At 43.1% G+C, this 25,715-nt stretch overlaps 1 protein-coding gene across 1 annotated transcript in view; it reads right to left on the bottom strand.

The window, feature by feature from the left end:
• The window catches only part of klhl7 (kelch-like family member 7), a 29,548-nt gene extending 19,761 nt beyond the window's left edge, over positions 1 to 9,787 (bottom strand). The window contains exons 1-3 of the mRNA XM_078238687.1: positions 9,243 to 9,787; positions 234 to 336; positions 30 to 123 (exon numbers count right to left, since the gene is read on the bottom strand). Of these exons, the coding sequence (XP_078094813.1) occupies positions 30 to 123; positions 234 to 336; positions 9,243 to 9,365 (320 nt within the window). The 5' untranslated portion in view covers positions 9,366 to 9,787. The remainder of the gene's footprint in view (positions 1 to 29; positions 124 to 233; positions 337 to 9,242) is intronic.
• Positions 9,788 to 25,715: the final 15,928 nt, after the last annotated feature.

The raw sequence follows: 25,715 nt of genomic DNA, 5'->3' as shown, positions 1-25,715 counted from the left end.
AGGAGTCAGGGAAAGACATATATACTCACCTTGCAGTATACGCAAACTCTACCAGCAGTTCAATTATGTCAGGTTCAGCATCTTTGAGTTCCACTTCATAAGACTTTGATTCAAGCATATTTGCTATCAGGGAAGAGCAGTCCATTTATAATTAATTAATTTGCAGTAAGGTGCGATGAACCTCAATGGTCACTTAATGAAACTGTAAAACTGATCAGCAGAAACAAACTTACTGGTAAACATTAGACTGAAAAAGTGGCTGGCAGCTGCAAGCACTACTCGATGAGCTGGGATTTTCCGATCTGACACCACCAGAAGGACATCACACAAAATTTTCTAAATTGAAAACGTAGAAATTATAAAACAGAAACAAGCTGTTTTGTCAAACCAGTCCACCTTGTACACAAACAATAATCCTAATCCAACGTGCCCACCTGTTCCTATATCCCATTTGGAAATCACACACATATATTGCATTCAGAATGATCAGACAAACACTGCAATGCAAGAAATGTTGTGGCCAACAAGAATATGCAACTATAATAAAAGCAAATTACTATGGATGCTGGAAATTTAAAATAAAAACTGAGTTCCTAAGAAGAATCATATTCAACTTGAAATGTTAACTCGGTTTCTCTCTCCATAGATGCTGTCGACCTGTTGAGTTTTCCAACATTTTCTGTTTTTATTAAGAACATGCAAGTGGTCACTTGCAGTGCAGAACTCAAGTATTGCTGAAAAAAAAGAGACATGCATTCATAGGTTTTCGCCTTACATGCATCAGGCCAGACACAAGAACGTCAAGTTTCAAAAGGAGCAACAATTTATACTGCATGAGAAAAGGCATTACCATAGATTATGCATGAGCGAACTATGACCCTCAAATGTTTTTGTTCACTTTTTTTAAAAATAGGAACACTGGCTGGACATGTCCCTTTTGTCTGCAGAACACAGATTTCATATGAAAATATGCATCTTCTAGCAAGCATACATGAGCCATAATGCAAATCGAACTAACCATCTTAAATTGGTTGTTAGTACAACTTTTAAACACACTTGGAATTGTTCAGCTAGTGCTGCACACTTGCAGAATCATATCTAAAGAGGTACATTATGTTCTGATAAATGCAAGGCAAGATGGTTGAGTATGGCTAGTACATTGCCTATTGCAAACAGCCAATGGGATGTGCTATTTGATACTGCCAGATGTTGGAATGTGTGCCTATTGCACTGAAATTTACATACCATATTACTCATTTGAGTGGTAGACAGAACATCTTTTTGTTAATATCACTTGCATTGCTCTTGGACACAGTAGCAATGTGAAATGGCCGGCTTACCAGTTGCTCAAAAAAATTGCAACACCTTACTCAAAGTAATTTGAGATAGATTAGACACTTTTCAAGTCCGAAAGTAGAGGCCTTGGGTCCATTTGTGATACACAGGAAGGAATTCTCTGATTGGGGTAGCCATTATCATGCAGGAAATTTTTAATTTGCCCTATTTTGGCATCAGCTTGCACAATGAGCAAATAGCTGGGATCCTAGTGACATGATTGCCTATAAGGCCATTATCAGAGCATATGGAGCTATAGGAATCACAACACATCGGAATTTTTTTCAAACCAGTTAACAACTGTGCAAGTTTCAAAACATATTTGATATTCAAAGTGGTTAATCTTTCCTGTGATGTGTGCCAGTGGCAGATAGGCTTCCGGTGGACAGTAGTAGAGAATCCATGAGCAGATTTCTCAACCAGCACCTAGAGGAAAGGGAACTCATTTGACTGCTTCCTTGCAAAGATGAATTTGAACACAGAAATTTTTGCACATCTTAACGTGCTCCATCCATCCTTTCTTGCAGCTGCAGATTCGAATATAACAAACATATCGACTACATATCAAAACATGGATGGGTTTGGAGTCATCCCATTAAAAATATGTTTCTCATGAAAAACAGATGAAACTTTTAGTGTGAGCTGGGCCAAGAGAAGATCCCATGGCAACACCATCTATTTGGGCATACATGGTGTCATTAAAGCCAAACTTGACTGCATGTGGCGCAATGTTCATATTCAGAAAATGGTGAGTCTAGATTTTGATTTGATTTATTATTGTCACATGTATTAACAGTGAAAAGTATTGTTTCTTGCACGCTATACAGACAAAACATACCGTTCATAGAGAAGGAAACGAGAGAGTGCAGAATGTAGTGTTACAGTCATAGCTAGGGTGTAGAGAAAGATCAACTTAATGCAAGGCAAGTCCATTCAGAAGTTTGATAACAGCAGGGAAGAAGCTGTTCTTGAGTCGGTTGGTACGTGACCTCAGACTTTTGTATCTTTTTCCCGAAGGAAGGCGGCGGAAGAGAGAATGTCCGGGGTGCGTGGGGTCCTTAATTATGCTGGCTGCTTTGCTGAGGCAGCGGGAAGTGTAGACAGAATCAATGGATGGGAGGCTGGTTTGCTAAATGGATTGGGCTACATTCACGACCTTTTATAGATCCTGTGGTCTTGGGCAGAGCAGGAGCCATACCAAGCTGTGATACAACCAGAAAGAATGCTTTCTATGGTGCATCTGTAAAAGTTGGTGAGAGTTGTAGCTGACATGCTAAATTTCCTGAGACTGCCATGATTAAGTTTCAGGGCACATCCGTCTATGGATTCCTTGAGCAGCACATTAGCGAATAGGCTTGCAATGTCAAGTGGATACAGTATCACAGTATTGTTATCAATATGCAAGTCACATGTATTCTTTGCAAAGGTGATGGAATCCTTCACCATGCAAGTGGAAAATTTACCCAGAACTAGTTGAAGCACTCACTCAGCATGAGTGAGAGAATGCATGTAGTGCAGAATCAGTCATAGACAAGATAGGGCGTGACAAGACAGCACTTTTATGTGCCTGAGATAGCCTGTATATACATGCACGAGGTGAACCATGAGGACAAATCCTAGCATACACTTACAACCACTGCTGTCAAGCCAAAAATATATTCTGCCTACAACACAAATGAATGTGCTAAGAATTACACTAACAATTTAAAATTATTAATTGGGCTTGCAATGTGGCTCACTGATGCACGCTAGCAGCTTCATCTATTCATACACAGAGACCTGTCTTCTGTAGAAAAAGGAACATGTCCAAGTTTTGCAACTTTATTCTGTGAGGGACAATAGTGACCTGGTGCATTCTCCATGGCAATACATCAACCTGAGTCAACTTGCCAACCAATTAACACCCTTTCCACATGCAGTATAGTTGTTACTCTATTTGAAATTTGTCCCAATGAGTGCAAGGTGAAAAGCTTCAACACGATTACTTTTTTCCCCAATCAATATGCAACGGGTACAACATTTCTTACATTACTATTTGCATGATCACCAAAATTGCACAACAGCCAGCAGCTGAGAAGACTCTCTTCCCACCCCCTCCCAGTCAGGTCTTTGCAATAGCTAGCCTCAACCAAAACATCAAGTTTACTTTGGCATTGCGATAGGTTGTACATTGTAACAGGAACTGGCAGAAGAGCAGCAATACAAACAGCAACAACCTGTATTTGCATTACACTTTTAATGTCGTAAAACATCCCAAGGCATTTCACAGGAACATTATCAGACGAATTTTGACACCAAGCTGGTCAGGAAGATATTAGGACAGGTACCCAAAAGCTGGAACAAAGTTATGGGTTTTAAAGGCCATCATAAAAGCAGAGAGGGGTAAAAAGGGGGAGAGGCTTAGGATGGGAATTCCAGAACTTAGGACCTAGGCAACTAAAAGCTAAGGGTGGGGAAAGTAAATCAGGGATGCAAAAACAGCCAGAATTAGAGGGAGACAGAGTCCCCTGGCAGACTGCAGAGCTGGAGGACATTACAGTGATGGGGAGGAGTGAGGCAATGGAGGGTTTTGAACAGAAGGTGAGAATTTTAAATTTGAGACATTGGTGGGCCAAGAGCCAATGTATGCCAGCAATCAATGTCTTGGTTAAGAGATATTCAAGGTGAAGTTTGTTCAAACATTCCATTACTGTGTCTCCTTTTTTATCCTTCTGAAAGATTTTGAGACTGTAATTTTATTTCAAAGCCTTATCTTAACTTAATTGGATAAGAAATTTAAGGCCTTGTTTCAAAGTCCAATTTGTTAACAGTTATTCTGCCTTTCAAACAATAATAATGCCCACACTGTTTAATGTTTGCATCACGAGTAGGGCATCAAAATATCTCATTAGATTTTGCCATATACATGGTAATTTTTTCCCAGCAATATCCCACAAGGAGCAAAATATGAACAGCCAGTTAATCTGTACTTTGTGGTATTGGGAGGAATGTTGACAGTGACATCCAAGAATACTCACAACTCTTCCTCAGAAAGTAACATGGGCTCAATAACTTCACAATCAAGTCAATGCCATGCAAAAGATGGCAAATGGAACAACTGTCCCTTAGCCCTGAATTCAAATGATAGCCTAGAATATGATCTGTGTGAAACATGAACCTACCTTCTGATTCAGAGATTGGTGTTACCTCCTGAGCAAACTCAACACTATTCTTTACTAAGATCATCCTACATTTAGATGTGTGTGTACGGGGTGCTAATGCTCAAGCACCATTAAAACTATTGTAAATATTTACAAATATTTGGATTGCTCTCAACGATCTCAGAAAATTACTTTTAATCACCAACTTCATTTTGGTATGAAGAGTCACCTTAAAAATATTAGTCATGTCAAATACATCGTCTTCCCAATTCTTACTTACTGATGTCTGACAGGATAACGATCCATACTTTTTCAGTCTCCCTGCCTCCACTTAAATTTTAATCCCATTTTAAATCAAGCGAATCCTGAAGGACAATTCAACCTACTTTGGTAAAAGAAAACACATATTTCTAATGTTCTGCAGTCTGCTTTCGAGATTAATACTTTCCGGGGTTGGGAATAACAGGTCTCACTGACTCCAAAGCCATCAAATCCAGCTTCTGGACGACAATGAACATTCATCAGCAATCGTGCTTAACTTCCTTTGGTTTCTTATGGATATATAAACTGTGTGGGAGGAACTGAGCTATTCAAACCAGGAAAGCTTAAGGTTTGATCCTTGCTCTGTACCGAGTTAGCTGACTTCAATCACGGTGGCAATGAAGATGTTACAATTAGTTTCAGGACCACAAAGGCAAGGAAAGGGAAGATAAGTCAGTCAGGTTTATGGTCTTGATCATTGTCCATAATGGAAAATAATTGCTGGATTTTGAATAGGGACACGGCTTGGCTATGACGTTCTCTGTGATTGAATCACCAATGATACTCGTTGTGTTGTTTCATACATGAATAATGGTTTATTGGATGAAGTACTGATGGCATGTTGGTGCCAATGCAATTGTAGTGTATCCCAACATGAGTCAACAGCTTTTGGGGGAGATGGGGGCAGCAATCTATATTCATTGTGTTAGGGAACATGTACTCAATGACCTGGCGTGCATAATTGTGGCTTCACAGAAATTGAAGCATGTTGCATCTGATAAATGATGCAAAATAATATTTCAAAGAAGGCTACCTCCATACAAACATCCTTTAGGTTGACACAAAATAAATACAACCTTGATCCTTCTATCCTTGCAAACTGCTGACAGATCTCCAACTTCTCTTTCCTTCTCCTTGTATATGTTGTCGCCTTCAGATCTGTGCTTATCCCTCCCCAATTTCTTGTTTGAATCCTTCCAAGTAGGTTTCCACAGCATTGAAATGGCCTTACCTTAAATCTCAAACAACATTCTCTGTATCTATGATACATTATCCCTTCTTGACCTCTCTGCAGCCTTTGACACAGTCAATTACACCAGGGATTCTCAACCATTTTTTGCTTCTGAGCTCCCCCCTCCCGTGTTATAAAAACTCCATGGACCGCCTATAACACAACACAAGTATTTTTTCTGTATAAAATTAGTTATACAATTAAATACATATATTTATTATTTTCTTTGACTTACTCAAATGGGAAACTTGAGGGAGTATCAAACATCTGTTACCAGCAGGGATACCATTGCACTTTCACGCCAAACATCCATAGAAGTTCTCCACTTTGTACAGATAGGCTCCAAGGCCTGTCTCTCTTTCCTGCCCCAGTAAGTAACCTGCAACCCGACAGCCCGGTGCTTCCTTGGTATTGAGTAACTGGAAGCCCCAAGTTTTGTTAGCAAATGCCTGAGGATTGCAATGACCAGCCACATTTTCATTTATACAGTAGATGTAGAAGGGGGTGACTCCAAAACCTCTCCTTCACTATCCAGCCAAGTTAGACTGCCCTCCATTGGGCCTACTCTGTTCTATCTACTCATAGTAGGAGCATCTCAGTCAGCATCCCACTCCCACACTCTTATCTTTTCTGTGAGCTAAGGCTCCAACAAAGCTTCCAATGCCTCAACCAAATTTGTACAATAAAAACCTGTACCTATCAATGTATGGGGTTGCTGATTAGGGCGGGGAAGAGGGCCTGGATAAGATATTCTGTCAGAGAATTGGTACAGGCTCGATGGGCCGAATCACCTCCTTCTGCACTGTAGAGATTCTATGATGCATATCAGTACATTATCCAATCACAAAATTATCACTTTTTGGTGTCAGCTGTGGCTCAGTTGGTAGCACTCTCACACACTTCAAAAAGTATTTAATTGGCTGTAAAGAGCTTTGGGAGATCCCGAGGTTGCAAAAGGTGCTACATAAATGCAAATAATTTCTTTCAAAGCTTCATCCTGTCCTCACCAAGCAGCCAGGTATACACACTTCCAACAAGGTTCCTGAACAAAGGCATCAAAGGCAGGGATCCTGTACAGTGTTTTTTCCCATCCCTAATAGACAGGCAATGAGGCCAAATGTAACCACAGGATATCCCAAAGTGCTTTACAGCCAACGAAATACTTTCAAAATGCAGTCACTGTTGAAATGCAGAAAAGGCGTTCAGCAATTTGTGCACAGCAAGGCCCCCACAAAGATTGAGATAGTGACCAGATAATCCATCCCAGTAAAGGAAATTACTACAGATGCCACATAATCCATCATGGTGTTGACCAAGGGATATAAGTTGACCTGGACATGAGGAGAATGCGCCTGCTGTTCTTCGAATAGTGCCTTGTACGTACAAAGGGAAAGGGCCTCGATTTAATGTCTCATTCAGAAGATGGCACCTCTGAATTGGAAGGTAGCAACTGTGACCACTATTTAAGAAAGGAGGAAGGGAGAATAAAAGAGAACAACAGATCTATTAGCCTGACATCAGTAGCAGAGAAGATGCAAAGGTCTATTCTCAAGGATAGGATAACTGGGCACTTAGAAAATATTGGCGAGTTTGAGCAGAGTCAACATGGATTTATGAAAGGGAAATAGGATAGATAAGGGAGATATGGTATATTTGGATTTTCAGAAGGCTTTCGATAAAGGTCCCATGCAGGAAATTAGTAAGCAAACTTAGTGCTCATGGTTGGAAACTGGCATGAATTGAGGATTGGTTAACTGACAGAAAACAGAAAGTAGGAATAAGCAGGTCATTCTCAGGTTAGCAGCCTGTGACTAGTGGTGCATTGCAAGGATCACTGCTGGGTCAACAACTATTCACAATCTATCAATGACTTGGATGTGGGCACCAAATGTAACATTTCCAAGTTTGCTAGTGACATAAAAATTGGTGTGAATATGAGTTGTAAAGAGGATGCAAAGAGGCTTCAAGGTGATTTATATAGACTAAGTGAATGGGCAAGAATATGGCAGATAGAATATGTGGAAAATGTGAAGTTATCCACTTTGGTAGGACAAACAGAAAGGCAAATTATTTCTTAATGCTGAGAGATTGAGAAGTGTTGACATCCAAAGGGAGTTAGGTATTCTTGTTTATAAGTCATTCAAAGCTAACATTGCAAGCAAATAGGAAGACAAATTGTACATTAGCCTTTATTGCAAGAGGATTTGAGTATAGGATGTAAGCATGTCTTACTGCAGTTGTATAGAGCCTTGTTGAGACCACACCTAGTATATTGTGTGCAGTTTGGGTCTCCTTACCCAAGGAAGGATACACTGGCCAGAGAGGAAGCGCAATGAAGGTTCACCAGATTAATTCGTGGGCCTGGATTCCCTGGCTTTTAGAAGAATGAGGGACAATTTCATCAAAGTGTACAAAATTCTTACAGGACTCAACAGAAAGGAATTTTTCTTGGTTGGTGGGTCTAGAACCAGGGGCACAATCTCAGAATAAGAGGTAGGCCATTTAGCACCACAATGAGGAGGAATTTCTTCAGGAGGGTGGTGAATCTTTGGAATTCCCTACCAAGAGGATGGTGGGGGGGTCAGTCATCGAATTATATTTAAAGCAGAGGTCGATAGATTTCTAGATACCAATGACACCAAAGGATCATAGAATCCCTACAGTACAGAAGACGACCATTCGGCCCATCGAGTCTGTACCGGCCTCAATCCCACCCAGGTCCTATTCCCGTAACTCTCATTTACACTGCTAACCCCCTGACACTAGGGTTAATTTAGCACGGCCAATCAACCTAACCCGCACATATTTGGACTGTGGGAGGAAACCGCAGCACGCAGAGGAAACCCACGCAGATACAGGGAGAAAGCGCAAACTCCACACAGACAGCCACCCGAAGCTGGAATTGAACCCAGGTCCCTGGCGCTGTGAGGCAGCAGTGCTAACCACTGTGTGGATATGGGGATAATGTAGGAAAATGGCATTGAGGTAGAAGATCAACCATGATCTAGTTAAATAACAGAAGTCTCAAGGGGCCAAATGGCCTACTCCTAGGTTCATGACAATGGAACACTTCCTCTGTACTGTGCTAAACATCAGCATCACATCTTCTGATTCAGAGACAAGGGTGCTACCAGTGAACTAAAGACCTTGTAGAGAGCACTACTCCTCACTACCCTTCCACCCCCACCCAACGAACAACACACAATTGTTGCTCAAGCTGAATTCAACTAAGAACATAAATAGGTTTGTACCTTCTTGGTCATTACAGCCCACATTCTATACTGCCCTGCTGAATATACTCGCTGAACCTTGGTGGTGGGCAAGTCTCAGTTCATGAAAATAGACTTAACTACACATAAAATAACAATTAACATGGAAAATGATCAGCTTTTATCCTCTTTCACATTTTAAGAAGATTTATGCCACTGGACAGCTTGTCTTCATTATCATGCATCTTAATGTTCATGCTCCACAGAAACACACAAAATCCTTACCTGTTTTCGCATGTTGTTCATGAAACCCATAAAAGTTGCTAGAAGCTTGGCTTCCTCTCTGGCTGCGAATTTTTTCTCACTTTTCTTTTTGATGGAGCCTTTCTCTGTCCCCACAGACGCCATGGCAACATTGAGAGAGACCACGAGTCGAGTCAGGTCAGGACAGGCCAGGCTGGCGCCAGGGATCAGCAACACTCACATTTACACGGGACAATTCCGATATTTATATCTTAAAGAGGATGGGGGTAAATGTCCCCGGGCCTTGAAGGAGCTGCGGGTATGTGTCAGGGTGCCGGGCAGAGCTGCCGAAGGGAAAATAAAGAGCGGATTGCTGTTATTTAAGGGTGCGGACTGCAGGATGGTGCATTGGTTTCTCTCTGAGGGAAGGCCGAAAGCTGAATAAGTTGCCGGTATTTTGAGCTGTGTTGTCGGCAGATACAATCTCTCCTCTCTCAACCGGACACCAACAACCTCGGCGACAAGACGGCCTCCCAAAAAGGCGAAAGGAACATGGAGCCACAAATAAAATCCCTCCTCAGCAACTCGCTGGCGCCCTCTCAGGATGGCCCAGCTCCAAAGAAGAAGCACGGTTCAGGGCGTGACCGACTTTCATTCCCCTGTCACTCTCTGCTCTTCACAATCTTCACAAATACAGTCTTTCCTTTCTGGCCGACTTATTCTCTACAATAAGTTCCAGAAAATTTGCACATTAATGCAAATAAATATCATGGTTTTTTTATTTTCAAAAGAAAATGTAAAGAACATGTTGGAAACTATCAAAAAACAGCACCTGAGTTATCTGAATGCTGTGGAGATGCCGGCGTTGGACTGGGATAAACACAGTAAGAGTTTTAACAATACCAGGTTAAAGTCCAACAGGTTTATTTGGTAGCAAATGCCATTAGCTTTCGGAGCGCTGCTCCTTCGTCAGATGGAGTGGATATCTGCTCTCAAACAGGGCATACAGAGACACAAAATCAAGTTACAGAATACTGATTAGAATGCGAATCTTTACAGCTGATCAGATACAGACAATGTGAGTGGAGGGAGCATTAGGCACAGGTTAAAGAAATGTGGATTGTCTCCAGACAGGACAGCCAGTGAGATTCTGCAAGTCCAGGAGGCAAGCTGTGGGGGTTACCAATAGTGTGACATGAACCCAAGATCCCGGCTTAGGCCATCCTCATGTGTGCGGAACTTGGCGATCTGAGTGAGTGGGCGAGGATCTGGCAGATGGAGTATAACGTTGACAAATGCGAGGTTATTCACTTTGGAGGAAATAATAGCAAATTGGATTATTGTCTAAATGGAAAAAAATTACAACATGCTACTGTGCAAAGGGACCTGGGGGTCATTGTGCATGAGATGCAAAAACCCAGTCTGCAGGTGCAACAGGTGATCAAGAAGGCAAATGGGATGTTGGCCTATATCGCAAGGGGGATAGAATATAAAAGCAGAGATGTCTTGCTGTATCTGTACAGGGCATTGGTGAGGCCGCAGCGGGAATACTGTGTGCAGTATTGGTCCCCTTATTTGCGGAAGGATATATTGGCCTTGGAGGGAGTGCAGAGAAGGTTCACCAGGTTGATACCAGAGATGAGGGGTATTGATTATGAGGAGAGACTGAGCAGATTGGGTTTGTACTCGTTGGAATTTAGAAGGCTGAGGGGGGATCTTATAGAGACCTATAAGATAATGAAGGGGCTGTATAGGGTTGAGGTGGAGAGATTCTTTCCACTTAGAAAGGAAGCTAGAACTAGAGGGCACAGCCTCAAAATAAAGGGGGGTCATTTTAGGACAGAGTTGAGGAGGAACTTCTTCTCTCAGAGGGTGGTGAATCTCTGGAATTCTCAGCCCACTGGAGAGGTGGAGGCTACCTCATTGAATATGTTTAAATCACGGATAGATGGATTCCTGATCGGTAAGGGAATTAGGGGTTATGGGGATCAGGCGGGTAAGTGGAACTGATCCACTTCAGATCAGCCATGATCTTATTGAATGGCAGGGCAGGCTCGAGGGGCTAGATGGCCTACTCCTGCTCCTATTTCTTATGTTCTTATGTTTCTGCTCAGCGACTCTGCGCTGTCGTGTGTCGTGAAGGCCGCCTTGGAGAACGCTTACCCGAAGATCAACGGCTGAATGCCCGTGACCGCTGAAGTGCTCCCCCACAGGAAGAGAACAGCCTTGCCTGGTGATTGTCGAGCGGTGTTCATTCATCCGTTGTCGTAGCGTCTGCCTGGTTTCCCCAATGTACCATGCCTCGGGACATCCTTTCCTGCAGCGTATCAGGTAGACAACGTTGGCCGAGTTGCAAGAGTAGGTACCGTGTACCTGGTAGATGGTGTTCTCACGTGAGATGATGGCATCCGTGTCGATGATCCGGCACGTCTTGCAGAGGTTACTGTGGCAGGGTTGTGTGGTGTCGTGGTCACTGTCTCTGTATGCCCTGTTTGAGAGCAGATATCCACTTCATCTGATGAAGGAGCAACACTCCGAAAGCTAATGGCATTTGCTACCAAATAAACCTGTTGGACTTTAACCTGTTGTTGTTAAAATTCTTACTGTAACTGAATGCTGTCAGGAGACCACTATAAATATCCAAATTTATCCCCAATAAAAGCCCACTGCATCAAAACTATAAAGCACTCAACCCAAAAATATATATTATTGATCTTGATCCTCCAAGAATGAATTTTACTCCCAACCTGAATTCAGCCTTAGAAAGAATAATTAAGACACTAAGAAGAGAGCAAGAGGAGTTTGATTCTTGTAAGAGTTTTATGCAAATGGAAGTTTAGGCTAATATTCTTTACAATTTTTAGATTAGACATAAATACTGCAGGGAGCCTTAGCAATGTGATTATAGTGGTATATTTCGATCATCATGGATCCACAAAGTATCTGGGAGCGTCAACTTAGCTTTAACCACCAGGATATTGTTGGATTGAATTCCCACAAGGATTCTCCTGATCATCTGCCATAACTTTGGCAGAAAATCTATGGAAACCCCAGAGAATACTTTCTAGGATTAGCTCACTCAAAATATTGTGCTAGACAGTCCATGGCACGGGGATGATATGAAAAGAGAGAAGTGGGTGACCATTTGCAGGGCAACAGAAGAAAACAGAACTTACTGCCCAATGATATCTAGCATAGGAAAAATTGTCAGCCAGACAGTGGCTGACAAATGAATGATCTTATATAATGTTACAGCACTGTGATATAGTGGTGTAATCTGAGAGGCTCTTGCTGTATATGCTTAGGATGACAGCTCCCCCACCAAACTCTCACCCGATGCTGCCTTGCTGGTGGAATTCTTTCCTCTGAAGTTGCACATCAAAGTTATGAGCATGCATGGAGGCTATCAGTGGGCTGTACTCAATGTGGGGTATTGCTGCCACAACACTCCAGACTTCAGTACTTGCCCTATCATACTTCACAGTAGAGTACTGAGCACCTGTCTAGCAAAGGTCATCACGCATCTTGTTGGAACTCAATTGAATGCAGAAATGTGCATCACAGTTCAAACTCTGTGCTCAACACTCCTTCCCTCGCTTCATGTCCTTGATAAAATCACTCTGTCACACATCTGCCAACTGGCATAAACCCACAAGTTGGTTGAAACCATCCAGGCTGCACCTCATTTAGCACTCCATGGTGACCTGTTCAACCCACCTACTGCCCACCTTCCATATCGGCACCCCATATGGAACAACCTTCCTGAGCAAGATCCACCAACACACATCTTTCAGATCAAGGAATGGGAAACACAGCAAGTAACTAACAATTTTCTTGAGGCAAACCTCATCAGTCAATGGCAGAATTTGAACTATCATGGCGAAGTGGTCCTTGCTAAATAGATTTAGGATAGGCTTGGGCCCCTGTGCATTCGGCCTCCACCTTTTGGGGTTACAGTGCAAACCCTTTACGCACTTGTGCAAAGCTACAAATAATACTAGGTGTGTCCCTTCTCCAGACTAAGTGGCAGATAAATCATTTTAAACTCAATCAATGAGAAGGCTATCGTTTGGCTTTAGGGATTTACATTCACAAATCATTAAATAAATTCAAATGCTGGTATTCATCCTGATCCGCACAAAATAAGGGACATTGTGTGATGATAAGATCCCAGGGTAAGGAGGATCTTCAATGATGCATGGGTCTCTGTAACCTATTGTCTCCTTGCATTCTTAAGTTCATACAAAAATCATCACCTTTATGGGAATTGTTAAAAAAGTAAGTGCCTTTTCCGTGGCACAAGAACCAACAACATCTCTTTGGGGCATTAAAGTAGTCATTATCAGAAGCATTATTATTGCAATTGTATTATCCCAGAGAAAAAGTGACTATTCTAGAAGTGGACACATTCCAAAAAGACTTAAGAACATACATGTTCCAGAAGGATAAACCCATTGCATCCACTTCAAAATCCATATCTGTGGTACATTAGAACTACTGTAATGTTAAGTGGTGACATTAACCTTAATATTTGAAATTATGCATTTTCACACCTTCTTAGTCGGCAATAGATTTGTGGTAGAAACTGACCATAAGACAGAAGAGATGATTTGGGGGAAACTGTTGACTTGCGCCCTGATGAGGCTGTAACATCTACCAGTAATGATACAGGGCAACGACTGTGAAGTTCAGTATAAACCTGGTTTCTTGATGATTAACATTCAAATGTTCAGCAGGTTGTCCAATTCAGTGAAGACCACAGACTGTAGATCTACAGGTCAACCTGATCAACATTAAACTCAAAGACGTTCTACAAATTGACATGATGCATTTTGTCAGCAACTACAAAAAGTGAAAGACCCTATGCTGCAGGAACTCTGGAATGTGGTTATCAAAGTCTGGCCAAGGTCCATTCAGAATGTCCATGAACATGTGAAACTGCTTGGGCTTATTGGGATGAGCCAGGCATATCTTGGGGAGTCAACTCTAAGCGCAGGTTATCATTCTGGATTGTGATGCAACTACTTCATCAGTCACACATGGTCATAGATTGTATGAGGAGGCTCATAATTGAGATATTCTGTTGGCAGGTATGAACGATGACATTGAAGTTATAGTTAAGAAGTATGGGGTATTTCAGGAAAATATGCCAAATCAGCATAAGAAAACCACTTTTACCATACCAAGCTCCTATTCATCCTTGGTCCTCACTAGCTATACCAGAATTTATTAGCCATCCTTAATTAGCCTTGAGAGGGTGGTGATGAGCTGCCTTCTTGAACTGCTGCAGTCTATGGTGTCTAGGTACACCCACAGTGCTGTTAGGGAGGGAGCTCCAGAATTTTGACCCTGTGACAGTGAAGAAACGGCAATATAGTTCAAAGTTAGGATAGTCAGTAGCTTGGAGGGGAACTTCCAGGTGGTGGTGTTCCTTTGCCTCTGCTGCCTTTATCCTTCTAGATGATAACAGTTGTGAATTTGGAAGGTGATGCCTAAGGAGTCTTGGTGAGTTCCTGCAGAGCATCTTGTAGATGGTGCACACTGTTGCCACTGGGCATTGGTGGTGGAAGGAGTGAATGTTTGTGGAAGTGGTGCCAATCAAGTAAACTGCTTTGTCCTGGATGATGTTGAGTTTCTTGAGTGATGTTGGAGCTGAACTCACCCAGGCAAGTGGGGAGTATTCTATGACACTCCTGACTTTTGCCTTGTAGATGGTAGACATGCTTTGGGGAGTGGAAGCGATTTACTTGCTGCAGGATTTCTAGCCTCTGAACTGCTGTTGCAACCATAGTATTTATCTCACTGGTCCAGATCAGTTTCTGGTCAATAATAACCCCAGGATGTTGATAGTGGGGGATTCAGCAATGGTAATACCATTGAATGTCAAGGGGTGATGGTTACAATCTCTCTTGTTGGAGATGATCATTGTCTGGCACTCGTGTGATGCGAATATTACTTGCCACTTGTCAGCTCATGCCTGGATATTGTCCACTTCTTGCTGTATTTGGGCATGGACTTCTTCAGTTTCTGACGAGTTGCAAATGATTTCTTAGTTGTCACTTACTTTATTTCTAAGTCTCCTACCATCTGTTAATTGCACCATATGTCAAGCATAACTAACACACCCTCTTAGTGCTATTACAGTTTATTTAGGGGACCAAGAGAGATAATCTCAGATAACCGTCCTCAATTTACTGGTAAACTATTCAGGGACATGTGTGAGAGGTGGGGAATAGGTCAAACTACTTCTTCTCCACACGACCCTTGATTGTTCTCGGTTCCATATCACAATTGCACCACTGGGTTTGATGACATTGTCTGAGCTCAGCTCCGGACAGATCCTTGTCACTTCAGCAGGTTACCTATGGGATGTTGATCTAAAAGCATGGCTGAAAGACTGATTTATATCATACAAGCTTTAATTCTAAATTGCAGACAGACTGAACAAGATCTATACATTGGAATGCTATGCCAAAGAGCAACACCTCTAAGCAGGGCCCAGGAGAGCGGTTTCACCTTGGCCCAGGCTCTATGGGGGCTCGGGCCCATTGACTGAGTAGCATGCCATTAGGATGGTCAATGTCTAAAGCAGCCAATCAGATTTGTAGACTATTCTGATTAACAGGGTACTTGGCCAATGATTGCTGTTGTTCTGAACAGTATCTGCATAATAATTCTTGAAAACCTCCATCCTGAATATTTAATATCTCGAACCAGTCTAATTTGATCTGCTTCAATCAATCTCAACTCATGAGACAAGGTCTGTGACCTTCAATCACTAGAACTGGTAATTTTGCCCTTTGATTTCTATAGGATACTGTACCTGTAGCTGACCCTACTGTCTTCAATGTCTCTCTTGTATAAGTAGACAACTGGCTCCTGAATCACTCAATCTCAAGGGTTGCAGACCTTTCCCAACGGAATCATATGTAATTCCTGCACCAGCAAGTTTCTTGGGAGTGCTCTACCCTACATAGAAAACAAACTTCCAATCCCAATGCTGTACTTCCCTTCTCAGGCAAATATTTGCGAGTATACTGAGGATCAAAGTAATTCATTGTATGTGAAGTGCTTTGAAATGTTTGAGAAACATGATTGAGGCCTATATAAATGTAAGACTTTGAAATGAATGATTTGGGAATGCTTGCCTTTCACTTGGAGGTCTCTTCTTCCAGCCCATTCTAGGCCCCTATGTTGGAAGAGAACCAGCACAGTAAGCTGTAGCAAATGTATCTCTCTCTCCCTCTTCACACAGACCTGTTTTTTTTCAATAATTCATTGGACACATACAATGGGCGGAATTGTCACAAAAAACTTTTAAGTGTTGTCCCCAGTGGGGAAATGGTGAGATTCCTGCTGGGAAGGTCAGTGTGGTTCAGCCCACAATTCAACCAAACTTCGAAATTCTTTTGGAGCCTGGGGAGATTCTCACAGAATTTATTTTGGAGTGGGGACATAAAGACACCAGCAAGACTGGCTCCTTGGAAATTGGGGTGCTATTTTTAAAGGACGCCCCGATTTCCAGATAGCTGTACATACCCCCTTCCTACTCGCTGGCTAAGACCATCCCCCACTCGCTGGCATCTGGCCCCCTCCCCCCGAGTGAGCAACACCCCGCTATTGGGTTGCCAAAGATGCCCTCCCTTCAGACCCACCTCTTCAGCACACCCCCACACATTTGAGCCCCCCATTCAGCCACCCCCTCCCGGACCCTTCCTCTCCCACCCCACTTTCAGGCCCCCATTGGCACTGCCAGGTTGCTAGGGGCAGTGCCAGGGCACTACCCAACCAATTCCCTGACCACCAAGGGCCTTCAATGACGTCAAAGCCCCATGGTGTAACCATCATGATTGATTTCCTGAAGGTTGTAGAATCCTGGGAACAGTAAGAATCTGGCTTCAAACTGACACAGCGGCCAGAATTCTCCAGTCTCATACCGCTGCCAGCAAGAGCAGAAAATTTGGCATGGGACAGGAAAATCCCAGCCATGAGTGAGGTCGGAGAATTCTGGCCAACATATTTAAATGAGGATTTAAGTATGCTGTTCTTGTTTATGCTGTCTCAAATGAGCACGCGGGGTCGGAGATTCACAGCCCCCCCCTTCCAATATTTGTCACAATTGTTTCAACATTGAAAACAAGAGGTATTGATGATGAAAACATGTCATAAAACATGTTTATAATTATAATGCATTTAAAAACAAGTAACCTTTCTATTCTTAATATATGATGTAGAGATCATTTAATATCCTTGATAAATTTCTTCACTGACTTGGGATTCTGGCATCATTCATTTCAGTAACTGTACCAACTACCACCAGGTTGACCTTATATATATTTTTAGAAAGTTTGCAATGAAAGACAAATTGAATACTTTTAAGTACAAGAAATAAAGACCAGCTGTATAAATTCACCCATTACTTCCCAAATAGGAAACTGTAAAAAATATGTTTTGTGCTCATGAAGGTGCAAACACAATTTTTGGATGGTACATTCCTCTTAGCTAGTTGAATGGGTCATAGAATCATAGAATCCTACAATGCAGAAGGAGGCCATTCAGCCCATCAAGTTTGCACCGACCACAATCTAACCCAGGCCCTATCCCCATAGTCTCATGCATTTACCCTAGCTAGTCCCCCTGACACTAAGATGCAATTTAGCATGGCCAATCCACCTAATCCGCACATCTTTGGACTGTGGGGGGAAACCGGAGCATCCGTAGGAAACTCATGCAGACACGGGGAGAATGTGTAAACTCCATGCAGACAGTGAACCAAGCGGGAATCGAACCTGAGTCCCTGGCTGTGAGGCAGCAGTGCGAATCACTGTGCCACCATGCTGCCCATGTCGTGAATGCTCTAACATATTGACCCAGATTTTATAGTTTAAATAACATTGAGCTGAACTGTGCTCAGATTAATAAACAGTAAATATGAATGCAACTTTCAGCATCAAGAAGTCATTGTCCTGTTCCACCAGACAGATTGTACTGGTGTGTGACTGAGAGACTTGACATCCAAATAACTGAAGGGCACAAAGTTGGGGTAGCTACCTATCAGCTATCCACTAAACATGCTGGTAAAGCTTAAGGTTACCCATTCAAGCATAAATTAATTTTTAATGCCTTAATTATTACCAAGCAACCTATATGGTACTGAAAATTAATCTTTCCAAGTGTGGTGTCTCATTCCTTCAGATTTAATTATTGGCGCAGTTTTTACAAAGTAAAATTTTTGCTTTCTGCTTCCTTCATCTCTTTCTCTTAATTCCATCATTCTTATCCAATCTTTGTTTTGATTTTTATACATGATTTGGCATTGAATTAAATATAATGGGCTGAATTTTGTGTTTTAAATAATGTGGCTTTTAGAGCTAATTGTTGTTTATAAGTAAATCAGACAGCAACCTCTGACATTTACACATGCACAGGTAAACGCAGAATCAGGAAACTGCTGTCTGAATTGTCCTGCTCATTCCAGAAGCTTCCCTAATATCTTGTCGAGGAACTCAGTATTTCACAGAATCACAGATTATGGCGCAGAGGATGGCCCTTTGGCCCATCCTGTCTGCACTGGCTCTCCAAATGGGCTACATGACCTAGTGCCATTCCCTGCCTTTTCCCTGTACCCCTGCACACTACTTCTATTCAGATAATAACCTAATGTTCTCTTGAATGCCGCAATTGAAGTTGCTTCCGTTACACTTCCAGACAGGGCATTCCCAGACCTGAACCACCCATTGTGGAAAAGTTTTCTCATATCTCACACAATGGCATTAAAATGTTTCTTTTTGGTTTTACCTTTTCTGTCAGCCTTTTATCTCTTTCTGAAAACTGCCTTCCTCCCCCTCTTTATTTTGTTTTCTGTACACTATTTTACATTGAATTACCCCAATTTAACTTGTACTTCGTGGTTTAGACTCTGCGTGATTCGGTGTGAATTTTTTAATCAGGGGAGTTGTTTGCCCAGTGCGTTCCACCCGTCTAAAATGCTGTTCCGACCTTTTAATTTTCTGATATTGAAGCATAAAAGTCTAGCAAGTCTGTGAGAAAGTGTAAGCGAGGTCCTGATGTTCGCTACTGACTGCAAAATCTAAACATTATTGTATAAATTGACTAGTTAGCTGTCTGGCAGGCAGTATTTAATACTCGTAAACCCCCCATCCCAGCCAACTATTCCTTTATTTTTAGTGTCGCCTCCTACAGGTAATGTTTTGAACGCCCACCCCTGTTTTTGCTAACTGCCAGGTTGCTGTAATTCTGCTCAGTCTATTCTGAGCTCCAGTGGACAGAAGAAAGAGCGATTCTCATCACACGCTGCTTGGTTCTTCATTGCTTTCCCCACTTGCCGCAGCTTTGACAAGTCAGGAGTTGGGCCAGAGATATCCCACAGATGAGCCGCTGCTTATCGACTGAACGTGCTGAATGTACAGATCGCTCCCATAACTTTGCCGTGGTGTTCCCTCTTTCCCGCATTTTGAAGGAGAACTGAGTTGTGTGGGGAGTTTCCAGATTCCAGCAAACTTTCAGCAATGTCGCTCTGCTGCTGCTGCTGCCCCCGCCGCCCTGCGGACCCCGACATCACCGAAGGAGAGGTTAGTGTGCACATCGGGGGAAACAAAAGCCTCCTTTTGAATTGATTGAACAGCCGAGAGAGCAGGAAAAAATAAGGGAGAAGTCAGATTTGCCTTGACATTTTTCTGGCAGTTAACTTTGCAGAGACCAGCATTCCTCACCATCTCCACATCGCATTGAGAGAACTTTTAACTTCACATTTCACTGGTGTAGGAAAGTGGACGTTCCGTCATTAACCCTCAGAATAGATGCAAATCTCAGATTTCGATGGAAGAGTGAGAGATTAGCATGGAGAACAGGGAAACGGCAGACACAGGGAACAAATATTTTGTGTCTTGTCTTCACAGAAGAAGACACAAGTTCCCTGCCAGAAATAGATGATAAAAAGATTGAGGGAATTTGGGAAATTAATATCAACAGATATAAAGCATTGGAGAAATGTAAGGGATTAAAATCCAACAAATCCCAGGACCTGATGGTCCACACCTTAGGGTTATAAAGGAGATAATTGCAGAGATAATGAATAGCTATGGTTTTTCAAAATTCATTAGATCCAGGAATGGCCCCATCAGATTGGAAATTGGCAAATGTTACACCACTTTTCAAGAAAGGAGGGAGAGAGAAAACAGTGAAATACAGACCGGTTAGCCTAACAGCAGTTGTTGGGAAAATGCTGGAAGCTATTATTAAGGAACTTTTAACAATGCACTTAAAAACCATTGTATAACAAGAACAAATCAACATGATTTTACAAAAGGGAAATCCCGTTTGACAATTTTCTTTAGAGTTTTTTGAGGATGTAATCAATAGTGTAGATAAAGGGGAATCTTCTAAAGGCATTCAGCAAGGTGTTGCATAAAAGGTTAATAAGCAAAATAAGGACTCATTGAGTTTGGGATAATATATTAGTATGGTTAGGGAATTGGTTAATGGATAGAAATCAAAGCATGGGCACAAACAAGGCTTTTTCAGGTTGACAGGCTGTGAATAGTGGAGTGTCACAAGGATCAGTGTTGGGACCTCTGCTATTTACAATCTATATTTACGACTTAGATGAAGAGACAGAATGTAATGTATGTAAGTTTGCGGATGATCCCAAGAGAATTGGAAAAGTAAGCTGTGGGGAAGATACAGAGAGCCTGCAAAGAAATATCAGCAGGTTAATTGAGCAGGCAACGAGATGGCAGATGGAACATAATGTAGGGAAATGTGAAATGATTCACTTTAGTCATAAGATTAAAAAAGCAGAATATTTTTTAAAACTGAGAAACTGGTAAGCATTGATGTTCAAAGAGACTTGGGTGTGCTGCTATGAGGAACGCAGAAATTTAGCATGCCGACACAGCAAACAATTAGGAAGGCAAATGACAAGTTGGCCTTTATTGGAAGGGAATTAACCCTGTCTGCCAAGGACGAAATGTCCTTGGCAGACAGGATTAAGGAGAATCCCAAGGCATTTTATTCACACATTAGGAACAAAAGGGTTGTCAGGGAAAAAAATCGGACCTCTCAGGGACAAAAGTGGGGAATTATGCTTCGAGCCCAAAGAAGTAGGGAAGATCCTAAATGAATACTTTGCGTCGGTATTGACAAAGGAGAGGGATGTGTTGACTAGGAGTGTCTCGGAGGGGAGTGTTGACCCGTTAGAGAAAATCTCCATTACAAGGGAGGAAGTGTTAGGTTTTTTAGGGAATATAAAGAGTGACAAATCCCCAGGGCCTGATGGAATCTAGCCAAGGCTGCTCAGGGAGACAAGAGATGAAATCGTTGGGCCTCTGACGCAAAACTTTGTCTCGTCACTGGACACAGGTGAGGTCCCAGAGGACTGGAGGATAGCTAATGTGGTCCCGTTATTTAAGAAGGGTAGGAAGGATACCCCGGGAAATTATAGGCCAGTGAGCTGGACGTCCGTGGTAGGGAAGTTGTTAGAGAGGATTCTTAGAGATAGGATGTATGCGCATTTAGAAAGGAATAAACTCATTAATAATAGTCAGTATGGTTTTGTGAGAGGGAGGTCATGCCTCACTAACCTGGTGGAGTTTTTTGAAGCAGTGACTAGAATGGTTGACGAAGGAAGGGCCGTGGATGTCGTCTATATGGACTTTAGTAAAGTGTTTGACAAAGTCCCTCATGGTAGGTTGGTGGAAAAGGTTGGATCTCATGGGATAATGGGGGAGGTGGCTAGATGAGTGGAGAACTGGCTTGGTCACAGAAGACAGAGGATGGTAGTGGAAGGGTCTTTTTCCGGCTGGATGCCTGTGACTAGTGGTGTTCCGCAGGGCTCTGTATTGGGACCTCTGCTGTTTGTGATTTATATAAACGATCTGGAAGAACGTGTAACTGGGTTGATCAGTAAGTTTGTGGACGACATGAAAATGGCTAGACTTGCAGATAGTGAGGAACATTGTCAGAGGCTACAGAAGGATATAGATAGGCTGGAAATTTGGGCAAAGAAATGGCGGATGGGGTTCAATCCAGATAAATGCGAAGTGATGCATTTTGGTAGAACTAACGTAGGGGGGAGCTATACGATAAATAGCAGAACCATAAAGGGTGTAGATACGCAGAGGGACCTGGGTGTGCAAGTCCACAGATCCTTGAAGGTGACGTCACAGGTGGAGAAGGTAGTGAATAAGGCATATGGCATGCTTGCCTTTATGGGACGGGACATAGAGTATAAAAGTTGGGGTCTGATGTTGCAGTTGTATAGAACGTTGGTTCGGCCGCATTTGGAATACTGCGTCCAGTTCTGGTCGCCACACTACCAGAAGGACGTGGAGGCTTTAGAGAGTGCAGAGGAGGTTTACCAGGATATTGCCTGGTATGGAAGGGCTTAGTTATGAAGAGAGATTGGGTAAACTGGGGTTGTTCTCACTGGAAAGACGTCTGATGAGGGGTGACCTAATAGAGGTGTATAAAATTATGAAAGGCATAGATAGGGTGAACGGTGGGAAGCTTTTTCCCAGGTCGGTGGTGACGTTCACGAGGGGTCATAGGCTCAAGGTGAGGGGGGGGGGGGGGAGGTTTAACACGGATATCAGAAGGACGTATTTTACACAGAGGATGGTGGGGGCCTGGAATGCGCTGCCGGGCAAGGTGGTGGAGGCGGACACACTGGGAACGTTTAAGACTTATCTAGATAGCCACATGAACGGAGGGGGAATGGAGGGATACAAAAGAATGGTCTAGTTTGGACCAGGGAGCGGCACGGGCTTGGAGGGCCGAAGGGCCTGTTCCTGTGCTGTTTTGTTCTTTGTTTGGAATTGCAGTACAAGAATAAAGAACATAGATCATAAAAAAACTACAGCACAAACAGGCCCTTCGGCCCACAAGTTGCGCAGGTCATGTCCCTACCTACCTAGGTCTATATATAGGCTTACCTGTAACTCTCAATCCTATTAAGTCCCATGTACTCATCCAGAAGTCTCTTAAAAGACCCTATCGAGTTTGCCTCCACGACCATTGACGGCAGCCGATTCCACTCACCCACCATCCTCTGAGTGAAAAACTTACCCCTGACATCTCCTCTGTACCTACTCCCCAGCACCTTAAACCTGTGTCCTCTTGTAGCAGCCATTTCAGCCCTGGGAAAAAGCCTCTGAGAATCCACCCGATCTATACCTTTCAACATCTTGTACACCTCTATCAGATCACCTCTCATCCTTCGTCTCTCCAAGGAGAAAAGACCGAGCTCCCTCAACCTATCCTCATAAGGCATGCCATCCAATCCAGGCAACACCCTTGTAAATCTTCTCTGCACCCTTTCAATAATTTCTACTTCCTTCCTGTAATGAGGCGACCAGAACTGAGCACAGTACTCTAAGTGGGGTCTGACGAGGGTCTTATAAAGCTGCATCATTATCTCCCGACTCCTAAACTCAATCCCTCGATTGATGAAGGCCAGCACACCATATGCCTTCTTAACCACCTCCTCTACCTGCGAGGCCGATTTAAGAGTCCTATGGACCCGGACCCCAAGGTCTTTCTGATCCTCTACACTGCTAAGAGTCTTACCCTTGATATTATACTCCTTCATCCCATTTGACCTGCCAAAATGTACCACTACACATTTATCCGGGTTGAAGTCCATCTGCCACTTCTGCGCCCAGTCTTGCATCCTATCTATGTCACGCTGCAGCTTCTGACATCCCTCCAAACTATCCACAACACCACCAACCTTCGTGTCATCGGCAAACTTACCAACCCATTCCGCCACTTCCTCATTCAGGTCATTTATGAAAATGACAAACAGCAAGGGTCCCAGAACAGATCCCTGGGGCACTCCACTGGTGACCGACCTCCATTCAGAAAAAGACCCATCTACAACCACTCTCTGCCTTCTGCAGGCAAGCCAGTTCTGGATCCACAAGGCAACAGCCCCTTGGATCCCATGCCCTCTCACTTTCTCGAGAAGTCTTGCATGGGGGACCTTATCGGACGCCTTGCTGAAGTCCATGTAAACCACATCTACCGTTTTTCCTTCGTCAACGTGTTTAGTCACATTTTCAAAGAACTCCATGCTGACTACTTTTGAGCATACTAAACTTCTCTAAATGTTCATAAATCTTGTCCCTCAGGATCTTCTCCATCAACTTACCAACCACTGAGGTTAGACTCACCGGTCGGTAATTTCCTGGGCTATCCCTATTCCCTTTCTTGAATATAGGAACCACATCCGCAATCCTCCAATCCTCCGGAACCTCTCCCGTCTCCATCGACGACGCAAAGATCATCGCCAGAGGCTCTGCAATCTCTTCCCTCGCCTCCCACAGTAACCTGGGGTACATTCCATCCGGTCCCGGCGACTTATCTATCTTGATGCTATTCAAAATTTCCAACACATCCTCTTTCTTAATGTCGACAAACTCAATCTTCTCAGTCCGCCGCAATCCTGTAGTACAGCCACCCAGGTCTTTTTCCACCGTGAATACCGAGGTAAAGTATTCATTAAGCACCCCTGCTATTTCTTCCGGTTCCGTACAGGCTTTCTCACCTTCACATTTTATAGGCCCTATTCCTTCACATCTCATCCTTTTACTCTTCACATATTTATAGAATGCCTTAGGATTCTCCTTAATCTTACCTGCCAAGGTCTTCTCGTGACTCCTTCTGGCTCTCCTAATTTCCTTCTTAAGTCCCTTCCTACAAGCCATATACTCATCTAGATCCCCATCATCGCCTAGCTCTCTGAACCTATTGTACGCTTTCCTTTTCCTTTTGACTAGGTTTAGCACAGCTTTCATGCACCACGGTTCCCGTAACCTACCAAAACCTCCCTGTCTCATCGGAACGTTGTCATGTAGAACTCCAGACAAACATTCCTTGAAAATCTGCCACCTTACTTCGGTACTTTCCCTCGAGAATACCTCCTTCCAATTTACGCCTCTAATCTCCTGCCTGATAGCTTCATATTTCCCCGTACTCCAGATAAACACTTTTCTAGCTTGCCTGATCCTATCTCTTTCCAATGTTAGCGTAAAGGAGATAGAGTTATGATCACTATGCCCAAGATGCTCCCCCACTGAGAGATCCGACACCTGTCCAGGCTCATTAGCCAGTACCAGATCGAGTACAGCCTCTCCTCTTGTAGGTTTATCCACATGCTGTGTCAGGAAACCCTCCTGAACACACCTCACAAACTCCTCCCCATCCAAACCCCTTACCCTAGGGATATTCCAATCGATGTTTGGGAAATTAAAGTCTCCCATCATGACAATCCTGTTATTACTACATCTCTCCAGGATCTGTTTCCCTATCTGCTCCTCAACATCCCTGTTACTATTGGGCGGCCTATAGAAAACACCCAGCAAAGTTATCGACCCCTTCCCGCTCCGAACTTCCACCCACAGAGACTCCGTAGACAACCCCTCCACGGCGTCCACCTTCTCTACAGCTGTGACATTATCCCTGATCAGCAGTGCCACTCCCCCCCCTCTTCTGCCT

The sequence above is a fragment of the Mustelus asterias genome, chromosome 2 (genome assembly GCF_964213995.1).
Source record: "Mustelus asterias chromosome 2, sMusAst1.hap1.1, whole genome shotgun sequence".
NCBI classification, from domain to species: Eukaryota; Metazoa; Chordata; class Chondrichthyes; order Carcharhiniformes; family Triakidae; genus Mustelus; species Mustelus asterias.
The sequence above is the reverse complement of the archived record's forward strand: the minus strand, read 5'-3'. Positions and strand labels throughout refer to the sequence as shown.